Source organism: Dermacentor silvarum, chromosome 11 (assembly GCF_013339745.2).
Source record: "Dermacentor silvarum isolate Dsil-2018 chromosome 11, BIME_Dsil_1.4, whole genome shotgun sequence".
NCBI classification, from domain to species: Eukaryota; Metazoa; Arthropoda; class Arachnida; order Ixodida; family Ixodidae; genus Dermacentor; species Dermacentor silvarum.
Window position 1 is genome coordinate 81780637 of NC_051164.1, and position 19963 is coordinate 81800599.

General features: G+C 46.2%; 1 protein-coding gene across 1 annotated transcript in view; it reads left to right on the forward strand.

Annotated features, from left to right (window-relative positions):
- The window catches only part of LOC119433818 (polyadenylate-binding protein-interacting protein 1), a 45430-nt gene extending 25613 nt beyond the window's left edge, over window positions 1-19817 (forward strand). The window contains exons 8-10 of the mRNA XM_037701078.2: window positions 5291-5393; window positions 15248-15357; window positions 19311-19817. Of these exons, the coding sequence (XP_037557006.1) occupies window positions 5291-5393; window positions 15248-15357; window positions 19311-19404 (307 nt within the window). The 3' untranslated portion in view covers window positions 19405-19817. The remainder of the gene's footprint in view (window positions 1-5290; window positions 5394-15247; window positions 15358-19310) is intronic.
- Window positions 19818-19963: the final 146 nt, after the last annotated feature.

The following is a 19963-nucleotide window of genomic DNA, read 5'->3' on the forward strand; positions in this document are numbered from 1 at the left end:
CTTAGCCCGGACGGCAGCGTGGGCCCGCGCGGTTCCTGTTCTTTTTATTAGTATTGAAATTCAGTGCACTTTTTTCTGTTATAGGTTTTTTATAATTTACAATGTGCAAATAGGACTTCGTTTGTAGTGAGTAGAAATGTGGCTCTGCCATCGCCTTCGTTTTCAATGAGTTGGCTTGGCTCGTATAACGACAGAGTAACGACGATGGGAACCAGCCAGCCATAACGTAGGTGCACATGTACTTGGGGGAAAACACGGTACAAATGTAAGAAACGTCTGTACAGCAACGCAAGCGTATTGTACCAGCTTCTTATTTTCAAAAGTGGTTGAAAAGGTCCGAATGCAGGGGGTTAACCTCATTTGCACTCGCTCCTGTGAAAGCAGAACGACGGGCGTCTTTCACAATTTGTGAGGCGGGCTATCGGCATCGCCCTCACTTCTCAGTGTTGCTCGAGGAGGGACTCTTACTTTTTTAGAGGCTGCTCAGGGCAAAAAATTGTGCTTACAAAATATCCATGCACTTTTTGAAGTAATCGTTGCAGCTGTAAACACTACTGAGGGTGAGCTTTTCGTTGCAACATAAAAAAAACTACCATATTTACTCGAATCTACGCCGACTCCCGTTTCTAAGCCGACCCCCCAAAAGTTCGAAGCCAGAAAAAAAAAAAAAACTACCTTGAATGTAGGCCGAACAAAAAAGCGAGGACAGCATTCGCAAAATGAAACAGCATTTATGAACCCTTTGGTGGACACAACGAGGAAACAATTGTTATCTTGTGTAAGAGATTTTGAGTGAGCTATTTATCACTTCTTGATTCCATAAAAACCTATCCGAATGCCGAGAAGCGTATTATTCCGGAAAAAAAGTGGGACCTATATGTCCCACTGACCAGTTAGGTCACTTTGATCAAGTGGGTCTCATATGTCCCGCTGTCCACTTGAGGCAGTTCACATTTGTTTGTGAAATGGTGCAAAGCAAGTTGCACACAGCGGAACGTTGCACACATTGCACATGTACTTCGTGCGGGCTTCTTTTTTGCTAGTTCAGCACCAGCGACACTGCCATCGCAGGCCTGTCACGTTTGGGTGGTGAGTGTTTCCGGAGAATCAATGCTTCCGGAGAACCGTCCGGAAGGTTCTCCGAACGATGCTCATCATCACTGTTGTTAGAGTTCTCTGGCAAGCTCCAGCATATTTAAGGGGGGACGCGGCTTTCGCATCTCGAAAAATGGCTAAAAAATCGATTTTTTGAAAATCAAATTTTCAGTTTCTATAACTCTTATTCTATCTGATTCCGAAATATCATCGCTGAAAACCAAGTAGAAGTGCTCTAAAAAAAAATGGTGTATCAGCCAAGGTGCCGAAAGATTTCGCGGAAATCGCGAAAGAACGGCGTTTTTCAAGCCACGATATCTCCGGAACGGCGCAGCCGAGCGCCGCCATCTTGGTCTCGTTGGAAAGCGCATTCCTCTGTCTTCAAATTTGCCGCTTCAGCTATCTCCTCCATACAGAAACGAGCACACAAAAAGCCAATGATTGAAGGTCTTGCCGGAGCCACCGATTGGCCGCGCCCGCCACGTGACTCCAGCGCGGTTTGCCATTGGTCCGGTGCTCGCTCCGTGTTGGCGTCGTCTGTTCCGATTGTTGCGGTCTCCTCACGAGCTCCGGACAGTTTCCGTAATCTCGACGAGTGTTAAAGCGGGCGCTATGCGGACATCGCAGTAGCGTGGCCGATCCCGCTTTTTGTGGACGTCTCAGACCCGCGGCTAGGCATTCCGACCATCGGCAACGCGGACTTCGCGACCAAGCTTCGGGCACGGAATCCTCGGACACGATGCTAAGCCTTTCGCGCGTAGGCGCCTCCAACTCGGCGATCAAGCACATCGTGCGCGGACTTCTCGGATCCTTGCCTAAGCATTTCGTGCATCGGTGCCTCCGACTGCGCAACTAAGCACATCGAGCGTCGACTCCTCGAGCCCGCGGCTACGCATTTTGCGCGTCGGCACATCGCTCATCGAGAGTCGACACCTCGGACCCGCGGCTAGGCACTTCGTGCGTCGGCATCGCGAGCGTCGACTCCCCGAGCCCGCGGCCAGGCATTTCGCGCGTCGGCACCTCGGACTGCGCGGCTAATCTAATCGAGCGTCGGCTCCTCGAGCCCCCGGCTAGGCATTTCGCGCGTCGGCACATCGCTCATCGAGTGTCGACTCCTCGAACCCGCGGCTAGGCACTTCGCGCATCGGCACCTCGAGCGTCGACTCCTCGAGCCCGCGGCCAGGCATTTCGCCCGTCGGCACCTCGGACTGCGCGATTGAGCTCACCGAGCGTCTATTCTTTGGACCCGCGACCAGGCATTTCGCACATCGGCACCTCAGACCCGCGACTTAGCACATCGGGCGCCGACTCTATTATCGTATTGCCACGTACGATATCTCATACCAATACCTATCATACCACCCCTTCATAAAAAGAACCTCATCATGAGCTCTGTTCACTAGGCCACTTGGGCTGGCACAGACACCTGGCTGCAGAAGTGAGGCATCATACAAAAGTACAGGCTGGAAAGCACCTAGCAGCTGCATTGCTGCCTATCTATCAGTGTCTCTCCTAACATCCATAGCCATTGTCAATGGAAGATGATACAAAAATTCAGTAACATGGTCGATTCTACCAAAAGAAAACAATGCCTCACTAACTGTACTAGAGACTGCTATCAATGAGGCAGTCTGCAGGTACAACACTAGAACTACTGTATATTTATGCCCACATAGTTCTGCACCTCACTTGGTTTGAAACCCAGGCACCATGCTCTTTGTAGAGCAGCAGTAAAGAATGCCATACAAACATGAAAAACACAGAACAAAGGCACAGCAAACCAGAGGCCACATGTCCAAGAAGCCCCACATCACAAAACACATCAAAGATTACAAATTTGATGCGTTTTAGAGAACTGAAGAGAAGGGGAAACTTTGAGAGCCGTTTTCTCAAAACTGTTTTTTCGCCTTTCTGCTCAGTTTCTGGAGCTGATTTCTTCGTTACCGTTTAGCCTATTTTGATTCTGTTTTTTTTTTTTTTTTTTTTTTTTTTTTTTTTTTTTTTTTTTTTTGTCACGTTCCTTGGACAACAGTGCAGGTCGAGACAGTCTCTCATTTTTATCTTGACTTTTTATAAATTTATGGTGTGGCTATTCGTTCACTCCGAAAGTGTGCTTTGTGCGAAGGTAACTTCAAAAATGACTATCTAAAAAATTTGTGTTGCGAAAAAAAAAAGTAAGACTGTCACGACCTCCAGCACGCATTGAGCTATGCATTCAATACTCAACGAGCCTTCCATCATGTTTTTTAAGCTCCCCAGGCCCTCCAGAAAGTTCAAGAGAGAAAAATTCTGCTCAATAAAATGTTCTTAAGGTATCACTCTGAAACTTTTATGGAAGTATCAGGGAGGCATTCTAAACATTTGTGCCAATTTTCATCAAAATCCATGAAGAAATCGGGAAGTTGATTTTCAAAGCCACGTCCCCCCTTAAATATGAACATGCCGAGCTCGTTCTACATCGCCATCGCTGCTAGCCTCGTCGCTATCTTCCATCTTTAAACAGTGCACTATTTTCAGTACCATCAAGTGCATTAGAGATGCTGCACTTTTTGAAGGAGCGCACGATCAGTGTTTGCCATCCTCGTTGCGGTGCTACGCAAAAAGCATCTCCAGTGGCCCCCTGCAACGACGGACGTTTTTCTTATCGATGCCGAAGTCTCGCCCGGCTTGAAGGCTTGACGATGCCTCTACGGCTCGTACAACTACCGTATTTACTCGATTCTAACGCGCCCTCAATTGTAACGCGCACCCTGTTTTCCATGACGACGAAGAAGTCCTTTACAGTACCACGCACCTCAGGCTTTCAAACAGAAATACAACTTTGTCATTTGGAAAAAAAGATTTCCTCCCGATGCACTGAAGTTGCGTTGAATAAAAAAAGTCTCAGTTTCGCCCGAAAGGTGAAGCATCGGATGCGATAGCAAATTAGTAGACCGCTATACGAAGTAAGGATGACAGTTTTATCGGCTGTATAAACTTGCAAACGTTCGCTCACTAAATAAATTAACGAGCACGGTGTCGCGCGCGCGCAAGCAAACATGAACACATCTCGCTCGTTGACCGCGGAAACAAACTGTCAAAACGCTGGAGTGATGAAGCGCAGCGAGTGAATTGACCTTCGTGCTAGCATGCCTCTCGCTTCAACGCGACCTATAAGCAGCGAAAACACAGCGCGCCGCGGACTTTCCCCGTCGCAGATTGCTTTCAAGATAGGGCCAAGGCGATCGCATTGCCCAAGTGGATCGTCGCAGATTAAGCCCTGCTTGGGTCCACTGAAACCGAACTGCATTACTTTGCCCGCGAAAATCCTCTCCTTCTGTTTGCGCCGTCCTGCACGCAAGTTTTGGATTCTCCGAACGCCCGTGGTGCCCCGATTTCTGTCCGTCTCCGCACACATGATCACTTTCCTTTTAAATGCGGAATCATTATGAACTCGGTACTTCATACTGATAGAGCAGACGCAGAGAACGTGAAGACAGACGGTAGACTATTGCCTAAGCACGTGTACTGCAACACACGGAGGAAGCTAGGGTAGCTAGGCTAGAAGTAGCTAGGCTCGACACGCCTGCGAGGCGGCCATTTTGGAATGCCAACGGCTATATGGTAACGCAGATGTAGGGTTGTGTTAAAAGTGCGTGTTAGATTCGAGCAAATACGGTATTCGTTAGAAAGCATAGTGACATCACCTGTTTGGTGCCATTACGATAACGTCATGCCGCGTGCCGATGCTACACCATACCGATACGACACAGGTCAAAAGGGCGATGTCCCTCGTGTACTTCAGGTGGCTACTGGCGTGGCTAGTAGCGGCTGCGATACTGCCTTTTCTAGATGGCGCTAACTGTGCACCATATTTATCAGTTTCTGTTAAAAATTCGCGCGTTTTTTAAAATCCTCGAATCAACGCCGACCCTAGAGTTTCGTATATGATTATTTGACATAAACTATCGGCCTAGATTCGAATAAATATGGTAGGTCCTTAAAATCGGCTGTCAGTCCCCTTAAGATTAACAAAGATTGAATGCTTGCAAATATTGTATACCCCATCTACTTACTTGCATCTTTAGTTACCTGACACGCGCCAAAAAAGCCACGTGTCTTTTTGCACACTCTTATTTTGATTGTTCATCAACAGTAAACTGCATGTGCGAGTGTTCATTATAATTTTAAATTTTCTTTTGTGTGTGTATTGCAGGACTGCGTCGCTGATGATTAAAAATGTCCTGGAGCTCCGCGAGAAGAATTGGGGCCGATCGTCTTCCTCTTCAAGCTCGCCGTCTGGCTGTGCTTCCGATGATGTGAGTTGGCTTGAAAAAAAGATTTTTTTACAGCAGCGACTGACTAATTGCCAGCCTTAAGAGCTCACTTGCGGAGAGGAAAGACTCCCTTACAAGGCCACTTTACCGCTTGTTCACAGCTAGCTTCTGTAAACTTTTTTCCTCGAGATCGTCATCACTGCAGGACAGATCCGGTGCATCCTTAGAGACAAACTAAAAAGAAAGACTAAATAAGTTTAGACTGATAAAATATCCTTTCACAACTTCATACTCGCATAAGACGTGGGTTTATAGAAGATAAAATAAAGGTCAGAGTTTCTGTGTGTGTATGTGTGTGCCTTTTTTTTTTTTTTTTTTTGTCTTCTTTCATTTTTAAACTTTTGTGCCTTAAACCCTTGCACTGGTATGTCAGTGTGATGTTGTGGATGTTAACGTATTTTCTTGTATTTGGGCTGCTGCGCTGCAGTGAAAATTCTTAAAACTGCCAGTTCAGTCTTGTTTTTTTTTTTTTTAGAATACAGAACCTGTGCAGAAATTAACGAGGTCCGAGCACTTGGCGTCAGAATTCACGACGTCACCACGAGCTTGTGCGGCAACTCTGTGGCAGTGGCATCATCTGCCTTTATGTCTTTTCTGGCTTTCCAAGCCTTGACTCATGCTAGTGCCTTTCTTGGTACTACAGAAGAGTGATTTTATTTTAACCTCTTCATCACAGCGTACACAAAAAATCAACTTAATTTTGCCATTTTTGTGCAGTGGTGGCAGGAATAGACTACCGTAAAATTCCGAGCAAGCGCCCCCACCCGCGCAAGAGCCCCCCCCCCCTAACTTCACTGCTAATTTCAAATTTCCGCGCCGTTCCAGGAAAGCGGCCGAACAGCGAGCGGAATCGTTCTCCGAAAAAGAGTGCAGCCATTCACATTATGCACACCGTGTGACGGTACTTCCCGCAGAGTTTCGTAATTTTCACCCTTATAACAATGGACTTTTCGGCACTCCGCCCGGCGCACGCACGGCCACTGCCGGCTGTTGTCGCTGCTGTCGAAACGGCTTTTGCAGCTGTGTTTAGAGTGTACTAGACTACGGGCCGAGCGGCGCAGCGCTCCCTAGCTGAAGTGCAACACAACAAAAAGTAGGCTGAGAGCGCTGCGAGCAAACTAGATATTTCGGAGGCACGTGCTGTAGCGGGTGCAGAGGGCGGGCGTCTGTCTCCCCAAGGCCGTATAATATAAAACTATTCCAATCTGTTTTTATGCCCATAGGGGCGAAGCCTGAGCCATTTTGACCTAGCACGAAGGGCTGATGGTGGACTTGGAATAAAAAGTCGCAGTATCGCCCGAAAGCAACGATTGCGATAGCAAATTTGTAGACAGCTATAAGAAGCAAGGATAGTAGTTTTATCGGCCGTATAAACTTGTAAACACGTGTTCACTCACTGAATTAACAAGCATAGTGTCGCGCGCACAAGCAAACAAGCACATCTCACTCGATTACTGCAGAAACTCGCTGTGAAAACGCTGGAGTGAGCAAGCGCGGCGCCAGCAGCGAGCAAATTCACCTTTGTGCTGTCTTGCTTCAACGCTAAGCGGCGAAAAACAGCGTACACAAAGCTATCAGCACTCGCACTCTGTCCCTATCGCAGATCGCTTTCAAGATATGGCCCGCACGGCTGCGCCAGCCGCCGAAGTAGAACGACCCCTCCCTCCCCTCCCCCAGGGGGTGCCTTGCGCGCAATGAAAGACGGCGTGCTTCATCCCCGATTTCCCCGCTCGCGCGCGTGAGATTGAGCCGCCCTCGTCGGCTCGCCCTCGTCGGCTCGCCCTCGTCGGCTCGCCCTCGTCGGCTCGCCCTCGTCGGCTCGCCCTCGTCGGCTCGCCCTCGTCGGCTCGCCCTCGCACTTTCACTCGCACATACAGTGTACAGCTCACGGCAATGATGTAATCGCTCCCGGGCTTTGTATGGAACATCACTGCGACGGCGACGCAGATTGAGATTGAGACGCCAGAAATGCGCCTGGAGTGACCATATAATTGCTATCGCATCAAAAACAGATTGAAATGATTTTACATTATACCAGCCTAGGGTTGATTGTGGCGCTCTTCGTCTGCAGTGACATATGGTTACCCAGAAATTATGTTGCAGCGTCGATTGGACCGCATAATTTGAGAACATTTTCCGGTATTGTCGTGAGTGTACACGCGGGAATATATAGTTTGATCATTGTGCAACCGATGTTTCCAGCTGTACAGCAAAGCATGCGCCAAGCCGCCGCTCGACCCGCTCTTCCATATTCTAGTGCGCTATAGCTACAAAGTGCGCTTCTGCTACGAGCTTCCTGGTAGTTTATTTTGTGTTTCGTCGTGGTTTCGAAGTGCGCTGCCGTATTCCATTATTCCACTAAAATTCAGATTAGCCTGCTCCAAACTGCTTCAAAACGAAATTTTAACTGCTCCAAATTGCTCCAAAATGAAATTTAATCTGCTCCAAGCTGCTCCTAAATGCTATTTTGTCTGCTCCAAAGTGCTCCAAAGCACATTTTGACCTGCTCCAGAAATTGCGCCAAAATGACTTTGGACAGTCCCACCCCTGCAAGTATAGGTGCCTGCTTTTGACTCCTGCCACTTACATGTTGCCAACCACTTTTGGCAAGCGCACAGCATTTGCTTAGTCTTCTGATCTCTTTATCTCTGTTAAGGGTTGAATAGATAAAGGACCACTTGATGCCATATATTACTGCCGCTTTTTATGCAGGCTTTTCTGCCTTTTCTGCCACAGTTATCATGTTTACAGGCTCATGTGATGCCTACAGTTCGCACTTCAATTTCTCGAATATTTGGTGTGCGTTACGTGCAGGGAAATATGGTACTTTTGTTCATTAGACAAGGGAAAGAAACTAGCGGAGAGGCCTGAGATCGATTGCGCAACTGCATTGAACCATGTGCAGGCAGACCCCAAAGTGATCTATTGTCTCTGCATCGAATGTGAGTGAAAGGAACTGAGTGCCACATTGTCAAAGCTGCGCTGGGGTTATTCTGTATTCCATTGGCCCTCTTTTTGCTCTACATTGCTCTCGCTTTATTTTGCCACCGGATGGGTGGTGGAATACAGTCGAATCCCCCTACAACGAATGCCGCTACAATGAAATTTCCGCCACAATGAAGGTTTTCCGATTCCCCGTCAGCTGCCCATAGAAAGTAATACAAAAAAGTCTCTTCATAACGAAGGCGTTTTATTCGGTATTTCCGCTTCAACGAACTTTTCGAGAACGAAACTGGGACTGAATTGAAATTGTAATTGCCGAATGGTCAAAAGGCCCTTCCAAAGCTGTGACGATCGTATGTCTGCTTGAACGAGGTTTTCGCAAATGATATCAAATTCAAAGTACCGATTTACGCCAGTGCAATCCATAGCCACGCGTGGTCATCACGCGCCTGCATGAGATCACCACAATCGCTGCCGTTTTCTGTGGTGCATGTCCAGTCGAAATGGATACGCCAACGAAGAAGCGTAAATTTCGCTCTCTTAAGGAGAAGGCACATATGATCGCCGAGGCATAAAGCAGAAGGAAAAAATTTCGCAGTTTCACCCAAAAGGCGAAGCATCGATTGCGATAGCAGATTAGCAGACAGCTATACGAACTAAGGATAGTAGTTTTATCGGCCGTATAAACTTGTAAACATTCGCTTACTAACTAAATTACCAAGCGCAGTGTAACGTGTGCACACGTAAACATGAACACATCTCGCTCGATGACCGCGGAAACTCGGTGTCAACACGCTGGAGTGAGAAGGCGGCAATAGCAGTGAGCGAATTGACCTCCGTGCCGTCGCTCGCTTCGACGCGAAACTAAATGTCGAAAACACAGCGCACACGACTCTACCGGCACTATTTGCACTTAGCCCACATTGCAGATTGCTTTGAAGATGAAGCCCGCGTAGGCGCGCACTTTGTGCACGTCGCAGATTGCTTTCAAGATACGGCGGTCACGCCGCAGCCGCTGTTGTCAACAGAATGACAGCCCGCTAGACACATGGATTCTGGTGACTGGTTTGAAAGTAATGAATCCTTTTGACCTCATCTTAGAAGTTATCAGAGCCCACGACAATGACATTGCGATGGCTCTTTTAACGGACTGTGAGACTCGTGTAATGCCTTTGCTTGCCATGAAGCGTAAGAAATTCAGGCTGACCGACTTCTGGAAATAAAACTTCCGGTTAGCACAAGCTTGCCGACTTTGTCATAAATATATAGTGAAATTGTGATAATTCAAACTGCTTCATTGTGACGGTGCATATGTGCTGCAAAATGAGTGTTTCGCGATTGGCCGGGCACGCGCGTTTAGGTGTCGGCCACAATGTACGAAAAATTCTGTAAGAGCGGCGCGAAATGCATTCTCTCGTTATTTTGACGCTTTATTGACCGCCTTCGGTACATCTCAACCTTTGCCCCCACACCATCGCGAAGAGTTCCTGGACGATGGTTTCGGTTTCGTTCGCGGCTTTGCCGTTTGGCGTACGTGTATACATACTAACTTCCGAAAGCGTCAGTGAAGTTTCGCCACAACGCAATTTTTTGCGTGTCCCGTGAATTTCGTTGTAGCGGGACTCGATTGTAACAGTACCAACTGCCTGCAACTGTTAGTGCATGCCGTCTCCTCTCGCTTCTTTCCAGGTTTTACACTGATTAATGAGCAATAAGCGAAGTGCTCCCCTCCCTCGTCGCTTGCTTGTTCCTCTTGGGTTTGTGTGCTGTGTGTTCCCCCCCTGCTGCCACTTCTGCTTCTCTCTGCACTGTTGCCTTCCTTCTCGCATGCTGCTTCCTTCCAAATCCTGGGATATTTGCACAAGTAATGCACCTTTCCTTCAAAAGTTTGGTCTTTTGTTTCTTTGTGTCGTTTGTATTCTTTTTGCTTGGTTGTGGCGGTTGTCCGTGCTGTCACTGACCCACACTGTGGCACTGACACTGCTGACTCACTCAGCCACTGTGGCCAAATTGTGCAGAGAGGTACCGTATGCACTTGTGTAAGGGCTGCACTTGTTTTTGTTTTGTTTTTGTTTTTCACAATCTTGACGACGTGCAGATTTTAAATGGTCGTGAGTCATTTCATTCCAATTTTTCTGGGGAATGCATCTGTGACCCCTTCATACCAAAAAGAGTGCACGCTGTTGCTTTTGTAATGCATTTCTTTGTCCATGCGAGCACGTCACGCACATAGTCTCCCTGTCTAGGGCTCGCCACTATCACTACTGTCACCGCTGCTGAGGATGTTTTCAGCAGCACATTTGTGGATATAGTCGTCCTCTATTCCATCCATGGCATTAGACATGCTTTTGACGTTTAAGCTTTTCACAACAACGCCCAAAGACACTGCACGCCACATGCTCAGAATTCGAGAGTGGGTGAGTTCCTTCCCCACTTCCCCAAATATTGGGTTGCCAAGGGGGGGTGTGGCTCTTACATGAGTGAGTGCAGCCCCTTACTCTATTGCATATGTTAACTCAGAAGAAAACTCGTTTTTGCGCTAGTTGGTTTCTACTTGGAAAAGGCATCACAATATAAACTTGAACACAAAACTCCTGCGCTGTTTTGTGTTCTGTACTTTGTGTTTCTCATTGCATTGCGATGCCTTTCCCAGGTGTGCTGAGAGGCAGTTTAAAAGGGCATCTGCAATGCTAGTTACAACGTGGTAAACAAATCTGTACAAGTTAAACCTTAGGTGAATTGGTTGAGCATATGTTAAGCAGCTCAGTACAGTTTGTCAGGATATGGGGGGGGGGGGGATGCCCACGGCCCTCTGCCTCGACACACCAAGCCCCACGGTTGGCGCATGCCTGCAGCATCAACCGCGGTCCGGTACAAGCTTGAGGAAACAATAGACAACCACGTGTACACTCGGAAAGCATTTATTACGACTGCAACTAACACTTCGAGCAGGCCAGCTAGCTATAGTTGACATCGCTGAGGGTTCCCTCGAAGAGAATAATACACTAGGTAAAGAAGGGCTTCCGACTTGCCAACTGGGGGAATACGGTCGGCCTCAGCGTTTGCCGTGGCAAGAACACTGTTGACTAACTACGTGCGGGAATACGGGAGCGGCGGCGGAGACGTCCGCCATCGCTGCTTGCCGGGGACCAAAGAGACTCGGGCGATGTCAGCGGGATCTCACGTGACCCACCCGGTGGTGCTGATAGCACTTACGATTCCCATGCACCGGCCGCGGAAGGAAAGTTTCCCCTCTTCCACCTCTTCCTAACGCGCATGCGTCTGCCGCGACGTTCGCTGCGCGTGCGGCGGTCATGGGACCCAAGGATTCCCACATCCCTCCACCCTTAAATGTTGCCCTACGGGGGAGAAATCGCTGGAACGACAGCATTGACAAAGTATCCGGGCAGATGCAATGGTAAACTCCGGCAGGAAATGGCAGAATCCACGTTGATAGGCAGCACAGTCCTGTGTGGCGGCCGCCAAGATATGGCAGCTGTGACAGTGGTTGAGGATGACTGGGGGCGTAAGACGGCTTGCCCTCAAGATGCGCGCCGCAATGTCCACCCGGGAACAGCGGCTCAGGACTTTCGCGAAGTGGCGCGCCCGCCGGCACGATGAACCTTGCACCGACGCATCCTCGTGGGAGTTTATGATGGTGGGCCTCCCTCATTGTGGCTGCCACGTGCTGCTGCATCAAACCGCGCACAGGGAGGGGCCGAGACAGCAGGCAGGGACGTGGACGATGGCAGCAATAGCAAGTCCAGGCGGCGTCACTCGTTCTGCAAAGTCGCTCAAATGCACTCCACAAACACTTAGAATTAAGGCAGTAGAGGCCGCCGCAGCTTCGGCAGTCTGACACGATGCTGAACCACCCATCTACCGCATAGCTTTATGCGGCAACGAGAAAAAAAAACAATCCAGTTCGTTTTAATGAATTTGTTCGCTTCGACCGAATTTTTCCGGTCCGATCCAGCGTAAAAGTGGGCGATGCTCGTATGAACAAAGCGCTCTATGGTCCCCCGAGATTTCCGTTATTCCGCCCGCAAAATATTGAGTCCAACTGAACAAAATAAGCTTTCTATTTCGAACGAGGTTTCTCCGCTCAGGCGAATATAGAACTAGCTAATTCGTTTGCACCCGCTAAATGTCACGGCATGGTCGTCTTCAAACATGCGACCGGCAGCTCCGCAGAGCCTTAGGCCTAATCGTGTCCATGACGGATACCAATGCCACAAAAGACCCATAAAGGGTTCCAATGAGCCGCCGTGAGGAGATGCAGGCCTAGCTAAGTGGTCCCCGCTCGCTGCTCAACACGCAGCTTTCGAGGCGACTCCTGGGACTGCGCCCCGCTGACGTCGTAGCCAGCGTTTCCGGTGCCCGCTCCCAGGGCCAAAGATACAGAAAGGATGCTATTTACATATGTACAGGGAAAATCGACCACCTGCGTCGGCTGCTGCACTCACTCGCTTCGGGCGTACTCTTAGGAGAAAACTCGCTGCAAATCTCAGCGTCTACACGAGTTCGGCGACACTGGCGCAGCGTTAATTCGCACTCAAGAAAGCACACGCCCAATCTAGTTAGCAATCACGCCTTTGGGTGAGGCCTAACGCTGGTCCGGACAAAGCCTTCAGGCTTCCTCGCATCCGAACCGATCGTCGTCCCGTTTTCCAAGAGCTTGCCCCACGTTGGGAACGCCAAATTTCGGGATATGGGGGGGGGGGGGGGGGGGGGGGGGCGGAACGATTCCCACAAGTTAAACCTCGATATAACAAGCGATGTTAAATGCTCAGTAGTCTGTAAAGAGAATGAGAATTCGTGATTGGCAGTCAGCCTCTAGAATTTGTGCAAGAGTACATTTATCTAGGCCGATTAGTCATGAGAAGGAAATTTGCAGAAGAATGTAGATTGGTTGAAGTGCATTCAGGAGGCACTACCAAGTCAGGAACAGCAGCTTACCGCTATCCTTAAAAAGAAAAGTGTACAGTCGTTGCGTTATATCGGTACTGACATATGGAGCGGAAACTTGGAGGTCAACAAAAAAGCTTAAGAAGTTGGGATTGCACAACGAGCAGTGGAACTGAGAATGCTAGGTGTAACCTTAAGAGACAAGAAAATGGTGGTGTGGGTTAGATAGCAAATAGGGGTGGTCAATATTCCAATTGACATTAAGAGGAAGAAATGGATCTGGGCAGGCCATGTAAAACGCAGGGCAACTAACCGGTGGTCCACTAGAGTTACAAAATTGGTGCCAAGGTGAAGGGAAAGTGCAATCGAGGATGATCGAGAATTAGGTGATGGGATAAAATTGGGAAATTTGCAAGCATAAGATGGAATCAGCTGGTGCAACACTGGACTAATTGGAGACCGCTGTGAGAGGCCTTTGTCCTGCAGTAGGCATAAAAATAGGCCGAAATAGACTGTAACCAATTATCGGATACTTTTATGAAGTACATTTAAAATGCTTATCGCCACTATTGGCATGCAAGCAATAACTGTTTGTAACAAATATTGGATATAATGAGGGTATTTTCGTGTCAGATGAAACTTCGTTAAAACAATATTCTACTGTATCTGCTGTCTTATTTCATTGTAAGTGCTGAAAAAAAAATGGCGGAAATCCGTTTCTTCTGCTGCGTGGCGTGCCAACATGCACGTTTTCGCCGACAAGGTCAAGTACCGCCAATCTACCTCCTCTTTCGCGCTTCTCCCTCACTCGCCCCCCTTAGCTTCCGGCGTCAAGCTTAATTTACCCCCAGCTTCTGGCTTTAATCGGAAGTGACGTTACTGCTGCATAGAGGTGCGAGCATGTGACAAGCGAAAATTCGGGAACCGGAAATCACGGAAGCGGAACAACCGGAAACGGAAACCCCGGAAGTGGAAATTGCAGAAGTGGAACTGGTATGAGCGACGCATCAGGTAACAGCGGCGCACATCAAAGGTTGGCGTTACTTAGCAAAAGTAGCGGTGGCATATGGATGGAGGGGCTTTACCCTCTGCCCTCGTTCTTGGAACAGGCTGACTTCAGCTGCTTCCGCTTTGCTCGGTCTCGTTGGCACCTCCTTCGGGCATGGGCGGTCCTCCTTTCCCCGGGAACTTGCGAGAGTAGAGGGAGTTGTGCGAGAGTGTATCCGCGTGTCTCACAGCAGGGGAAGGAACGGATTTCCGCCGTTTACCACAGAGTCGTGGTAGAGAGGCAGCTTTCTTTTCCTCATTTTTCCCTACGTGACATGCCTATTGCTTCTGTTTTCCTTTCATGCTTTGTTTTATTGCGTTTCACTGGATAAATTCGTAATACTCGAGTACTAGTGTGTACTACTGAAACAATCTTGGCGAAGCTGCAGCAGGGCTGATTATCGTCGAATTTTCTTATTAGCAGCCATTAAGCAGCACCCAAGCAGATGATGCGTGCACCTGGTAGTTAACGGATACGACGAAAGCATTAGCATGCGGCCTCTGAGATTTTTCAGTGTGCAGTGTGCAGCACCTTATCTTGGAGGTCATGCTAAAGAATCGTATGTTATGATGCGTCACTTCTGGCAAGCAGTTATGATGGCGATCTGTTTTTTTTTTTTTTTTTTCTCGATTCGGCACCAAAAATTTCAAATTTAGTGAGTGTTTCGTGGCATATCCGCTCATATTTCAAGCAAAGCTTTGCACAGAAGGTGCTCTAGATCTAAGCTACCTGAAGCTAGGTTTTTTTACACGGCCCAAGGTGTTGTTACGGTTGGCCTTATAAATGATTCTACCTGCCTTTTTTTAACTGCCTTGCTTAGAAATTGTACGTTCCCCCCTCCAAATGCAATGCCCTCCTTCGCTTTCAGGGTGCTCATAGTTTTTTTCTTCCATAAAATGTGACCTATTTTGATGCCTGTTCTTTTACTGTCGTGCAGAACCTTCCAATCACGTGTGGTCCCGATGGCGTGCCGCTCTCCAGAGAAGAAGAGAACTTTGTTCAAGAACTGCTCCTCGAAGAACAGATGAGCGGCCTTGAAGTCTCCGAGTGAGTGTGATGGCCTTCAACATTTAGTGAAATTTAAATTTTGGAAGCAGGGGCGATGCATGGAATAAGGCATGTGGGAAGGAAAGACACCACTATAGGCTACTACCAATAGTTGGATTCACCTGAACAAATTCCCGGCCCGACAATTTCACTTCCTCTCATGTGATTCATAGCCTTACGACTTAACAAGATTAGCAAAAAAAAAAAAAAAAAAAAACAGGTTCTTTATGTGAAAGGTGATCCATAAAGCTTTCTTATTGTGTCCACTTCTGTGAACATCTCATAATCTTCCATGTACATGTAACTTGCAATAATTTAAAATTACAATTAATTTTTAGATTTTCAGTGTTTCAGATTTTCAGCATTCTGAAGTTGTCTCATTTGGTGAGGGAAGATTAATTTATACTTTCTGGATTCCAAGAGCCTAGCAACATGGCTAGACATGGCCGCTGATTGGACATTCCTAAGGCATGAGTGGCCCTAACATGTCCCTATGTAATAATAAATTTTCTGCGCATTCTGACAGGCGCTGCTACAATCTGGCACTACAGACCCAGCCACTAGGGGCGTGCAAATATTTGAAGCTTGCATTGAATATTACCCTATTTGATTAGAAGACCGAATCGAATGGGCAGTATTTAGTATTCGTAAGTACAAATATATTTTAAAATAGTGTTCGAATACTTCAAATTGCCAACTGTGCGCTAAATTTCATGCAACTGGTCTTACTAAATACAAAACATGAAAACTTGCATAGTGGAGCATGCTATATGATACTGTGTTCAAGTGCTATCATTCGAATTAACCGATGAGTCTCGCGGTACAGAAACAACCTGCTTGTTTGCACCTAACGCTCTATTTGTGCTTTTAATAAACAACACTTCATAAGGTGCACTGGAATGAAAGAAACCTGGTAACGTTGTTGATATAGTAGGATGTCTAGATGGATGAGGAGATGAGGTTCATTATTCAAAAACTGTTTGAAAAGTATTCGATTAGATTTGCTTCTGGCACAATATGGTTCATATGCAAATTAGATTCAAAAAATAATTATTTGTACACCCCTACCAGTCGCGCATCGGTGGCTCTGATATTCCTAACAAGCATGTGCGGTTGCTCTGCTGTCTTTCCTTTTGTAAAGCTTTCCTCCGCTTTATTTCAGCACATGACGGAAAAAGTTGTTTTGCCATATAATTGTTTCACCTGTATGTTTTGTCATATTTTCGCTTAACGATTACTACTCATGAGTTGTTCTGGACCACAATATGTGCAAGTTTGAATTGTGCTCGGGTCAGCTGGAAGTTGCCAGTAGCTTGAATTAACCTAACCTCACAGTGTATGTCTCCGCATGAAAAGCCCAAACACCACATGAAGGAAACTTCAAATAACTTGTTCGCTTTTATTTCTAGCCATGGAAAGTACATTCGTATTCCCCAGCTTAAACGAACCCGGATGAGAATGTCGGACTTGTTTTTTTTTTTTTTTTTTTTTTTTTTTTTTTTTTTTCGAGGGCACAGTTGTCACTTTTTCAGGAGCGCTTTGCCTCCGTAGCCTAGCGTTCATTGCCACAGAAGTTTTTTACCATGGGCATTTATGTCAACTTTCCTGCACTTGAAACTTTCAACTTGAGCGTACTGTTCTTGCCAAGCATAAAGGTGCACTTGCCAAGCGTAAATGTATACCACTGATATTATTGGAGTGGGCACAATTGGCAGAGTAGGTCAGACTGACCGGTCAGTTGGGTAAGCTTGCACACCGTTGTCATGGTTCAAAAATAACTTTATATATATATATAGTATATATATATTTATATATATATATATACGAGCGGCATTCACGCAGGCAGGTGAATGCAGGATGCACGTTTTGGAGTATGGAGCTGCTATTGTTGTCTTATCGGATAACGGAACTGCTTTTGCTGATAGCAATGGTAATGCTTCAGACCATGTGGCAAGAAGCGATAGCAGTCTCTCTTTTTTTTTTCTGGTAGCACTCTTCTCAAGCAGAAACAGGTGTCTGTAAGCAAAAGTAATGAAACATAACAGAAGTATTCCCTTATTCAGCTCAGGTTATGCAGTTATAATGGTAAGACGAACTTGTCTTACCATTATAACTGTGTGCTTTTTTAGATTATACAGAGTTCTTTAAAAAAATCACCCAGCACAATTCAGGTCCTTGAGCAGGAAAACTCGAAGAGGCGGGAAAAACTAGCACAATAAACCGAAATGCATAATCGCCCACAGTGGTAACCCAGTGGCCGCTAGGCTCGAGGCCATGGGTTCAATCCTGATTGGAGCAGGCATGTCTTGATGGGGGTGAAATGTAAAAACGCTTGTGCGCGTATATTTAGGTGCCCGCTAAAGTATCCCGGATGGTCAAAGTGAATCTGTAGCACTCAATACAGTGTGCCTCATAATCAGATCATTGTTTTGCCATGTAACACCCCATAATTTTTTTTGTGTGTGCACAATCACCTGCCAAAATTTTTAACTGATTACTTAACTGCACATTCCAGTTTATGAATTGTAGCTGATGAGTTTTCTAGGCACACCAACTTCGAACAAACTCTGAGGATGGTACAGGATGGGCACTGTCAACCTTACGGTAAAAAATGCAGTTCTTCGACTTACTTTCTTTTTTAGCAAAACACTGTTGTAGGCATTGAATCACAAAAAGTAATTGGAATGCCACTGTACATCGTCACACACTTTAGGAATAAATGTCTCGAAACTGGTGTCATTCTGAGAATTCCTTCAAGTGGATACGCTTTGCAAACTCACTGGCTACAATTCATAAAAGGCAACTTGTGCCCTCGAGTAACTAGTACAAAATATGATTAATGATATTTTGTTATTTAGTCTATTATGATAATACTTTTTATTTTCCCGTGCAAGTAATGGGCACCTCTTCGAGTAATGCAGCTCAACGATTAGGATTGTGCTAGCTGCCACAAGCGATTTATTTTTATTTTTTATTTCTGTATAGGGCTATAAATAAGAAAACATTCAGTACGTTATGAAACTTTGTTAGAACACAGACATGCTTAACTTTGAGGTGTCATTAAAATAGCAGTTGTTCACTTTGGTTATCACTAGATATCTGGTAATTAATATTTTTGAGCACATTTAATTCTCATGCCGAGGAGGTGGGTAGCTCCTTTATTCTCCATTGACCAAGCATACACATAGGCACTTAGCAAAAAGCATTGATGAATATAAAGTTGGTTTTTCTGGTTCACCAGTGATGTTGAAGGGACTATAAACAACACGAATTATGGCTAGATTGGTGCATATCCATTGTAGCTTTGCCGATCTAACCAGTTTAGCATTTTCCTTGTCATCATTTAATCTTGTCCTTTCCTTGTCAAAGAGAAAAATAACCTGAGCCATTATAGTTAAGCGTAAATGTAACTTGAGCCATAATAGTTAAGTGTAAATATAACTTATAAAATATAACTTGCGCCGATAATAGTAAAGTAAACTTCTACGATAACGAGGAAGTCACTCCTACAGTGAGAGCATGCTTTGTAAGTCTGAAAAGAGACAAAAATTGGTGCTAACGCCATCTTTAGTTTCCCTCGCCAGCTTGCGGTGATGTCACAGATTTTGATAGCATCAGTTTGGGCCTAGTTAACTTTTTTATTGGTAAAGATGTATGACATCGCATTCTAAGAAAGCTGAAGAGAAAACTTTGCAAGTTTCAAGATTTTTTTTACCAACCCACAGCGGCCCAAATACGACGAACTACTTTGGAATCCGTGACGTCACAATGACGTACTAGTGCTGGGATGTTGGCACAAAATTCAAAAATTGAACTTTTGACTAGTGGAGTTTCGAGAGAGTAACTTATCAGCCTGGATTGATTTAGTGTTTTTATTCAGTGTCCCCCTAACTATATTGTTCATACCTGTAAGCAATTGTTCTCTTATTTTCTCCTCTTTTCTTTTTTTTTAGTGGTGGCAGCGGTTACTCCAACGACTGCAATGATGAAATGGACGATGAGGTTGCGGCGGCCTACGAAGAATTTCTCCGAGAATCGAGACGATGAACTTTTGTATCTTGACAAGCAGGGGAGGGCTCCGGGGTGGGTTGGCCAACGAGTGGGAGGGGAGTGCGTTAGGGCTGTTTTCTTAAAGTGTTCATTTTTGGGCTGTCATTTTTTTTTTTTTTTTTGCTTTATTTTATGTGGATTGGGGACTGCAGTGTGGTGTCTCCTTGCCCCCCTTTTTTTTTTTTTTTGTTCGTTTGCTTTTGTATGCTGGCAAGGCCTCTTCTGTTACCTCAGTTTATTTTTGATTTCGTCACATTTGTCACCTGCGTGGGCCATCTTACATGTTACAATGCAGTTCAGGCCATCGAATAGATTTCAACAAGCGCTTGTACATTCTCGACGCACACAGTGCTGTTTTTTGGACGAAGACTATCCATTGAATAATAAACAGAGAAGTCGTTTTGCAGGAACTTTTTGTCGTGTCCATATCTGTTTGTTTTGACAGTTGTGCGGATAAGTTCTCTGGCAGTGCTCACGACGCACACAGTGCTGTTTTTTGGACGAAGACTATCCATTGAATAATAAACAGAGAAGTCGTTTTGCAGGAACTTTTTGT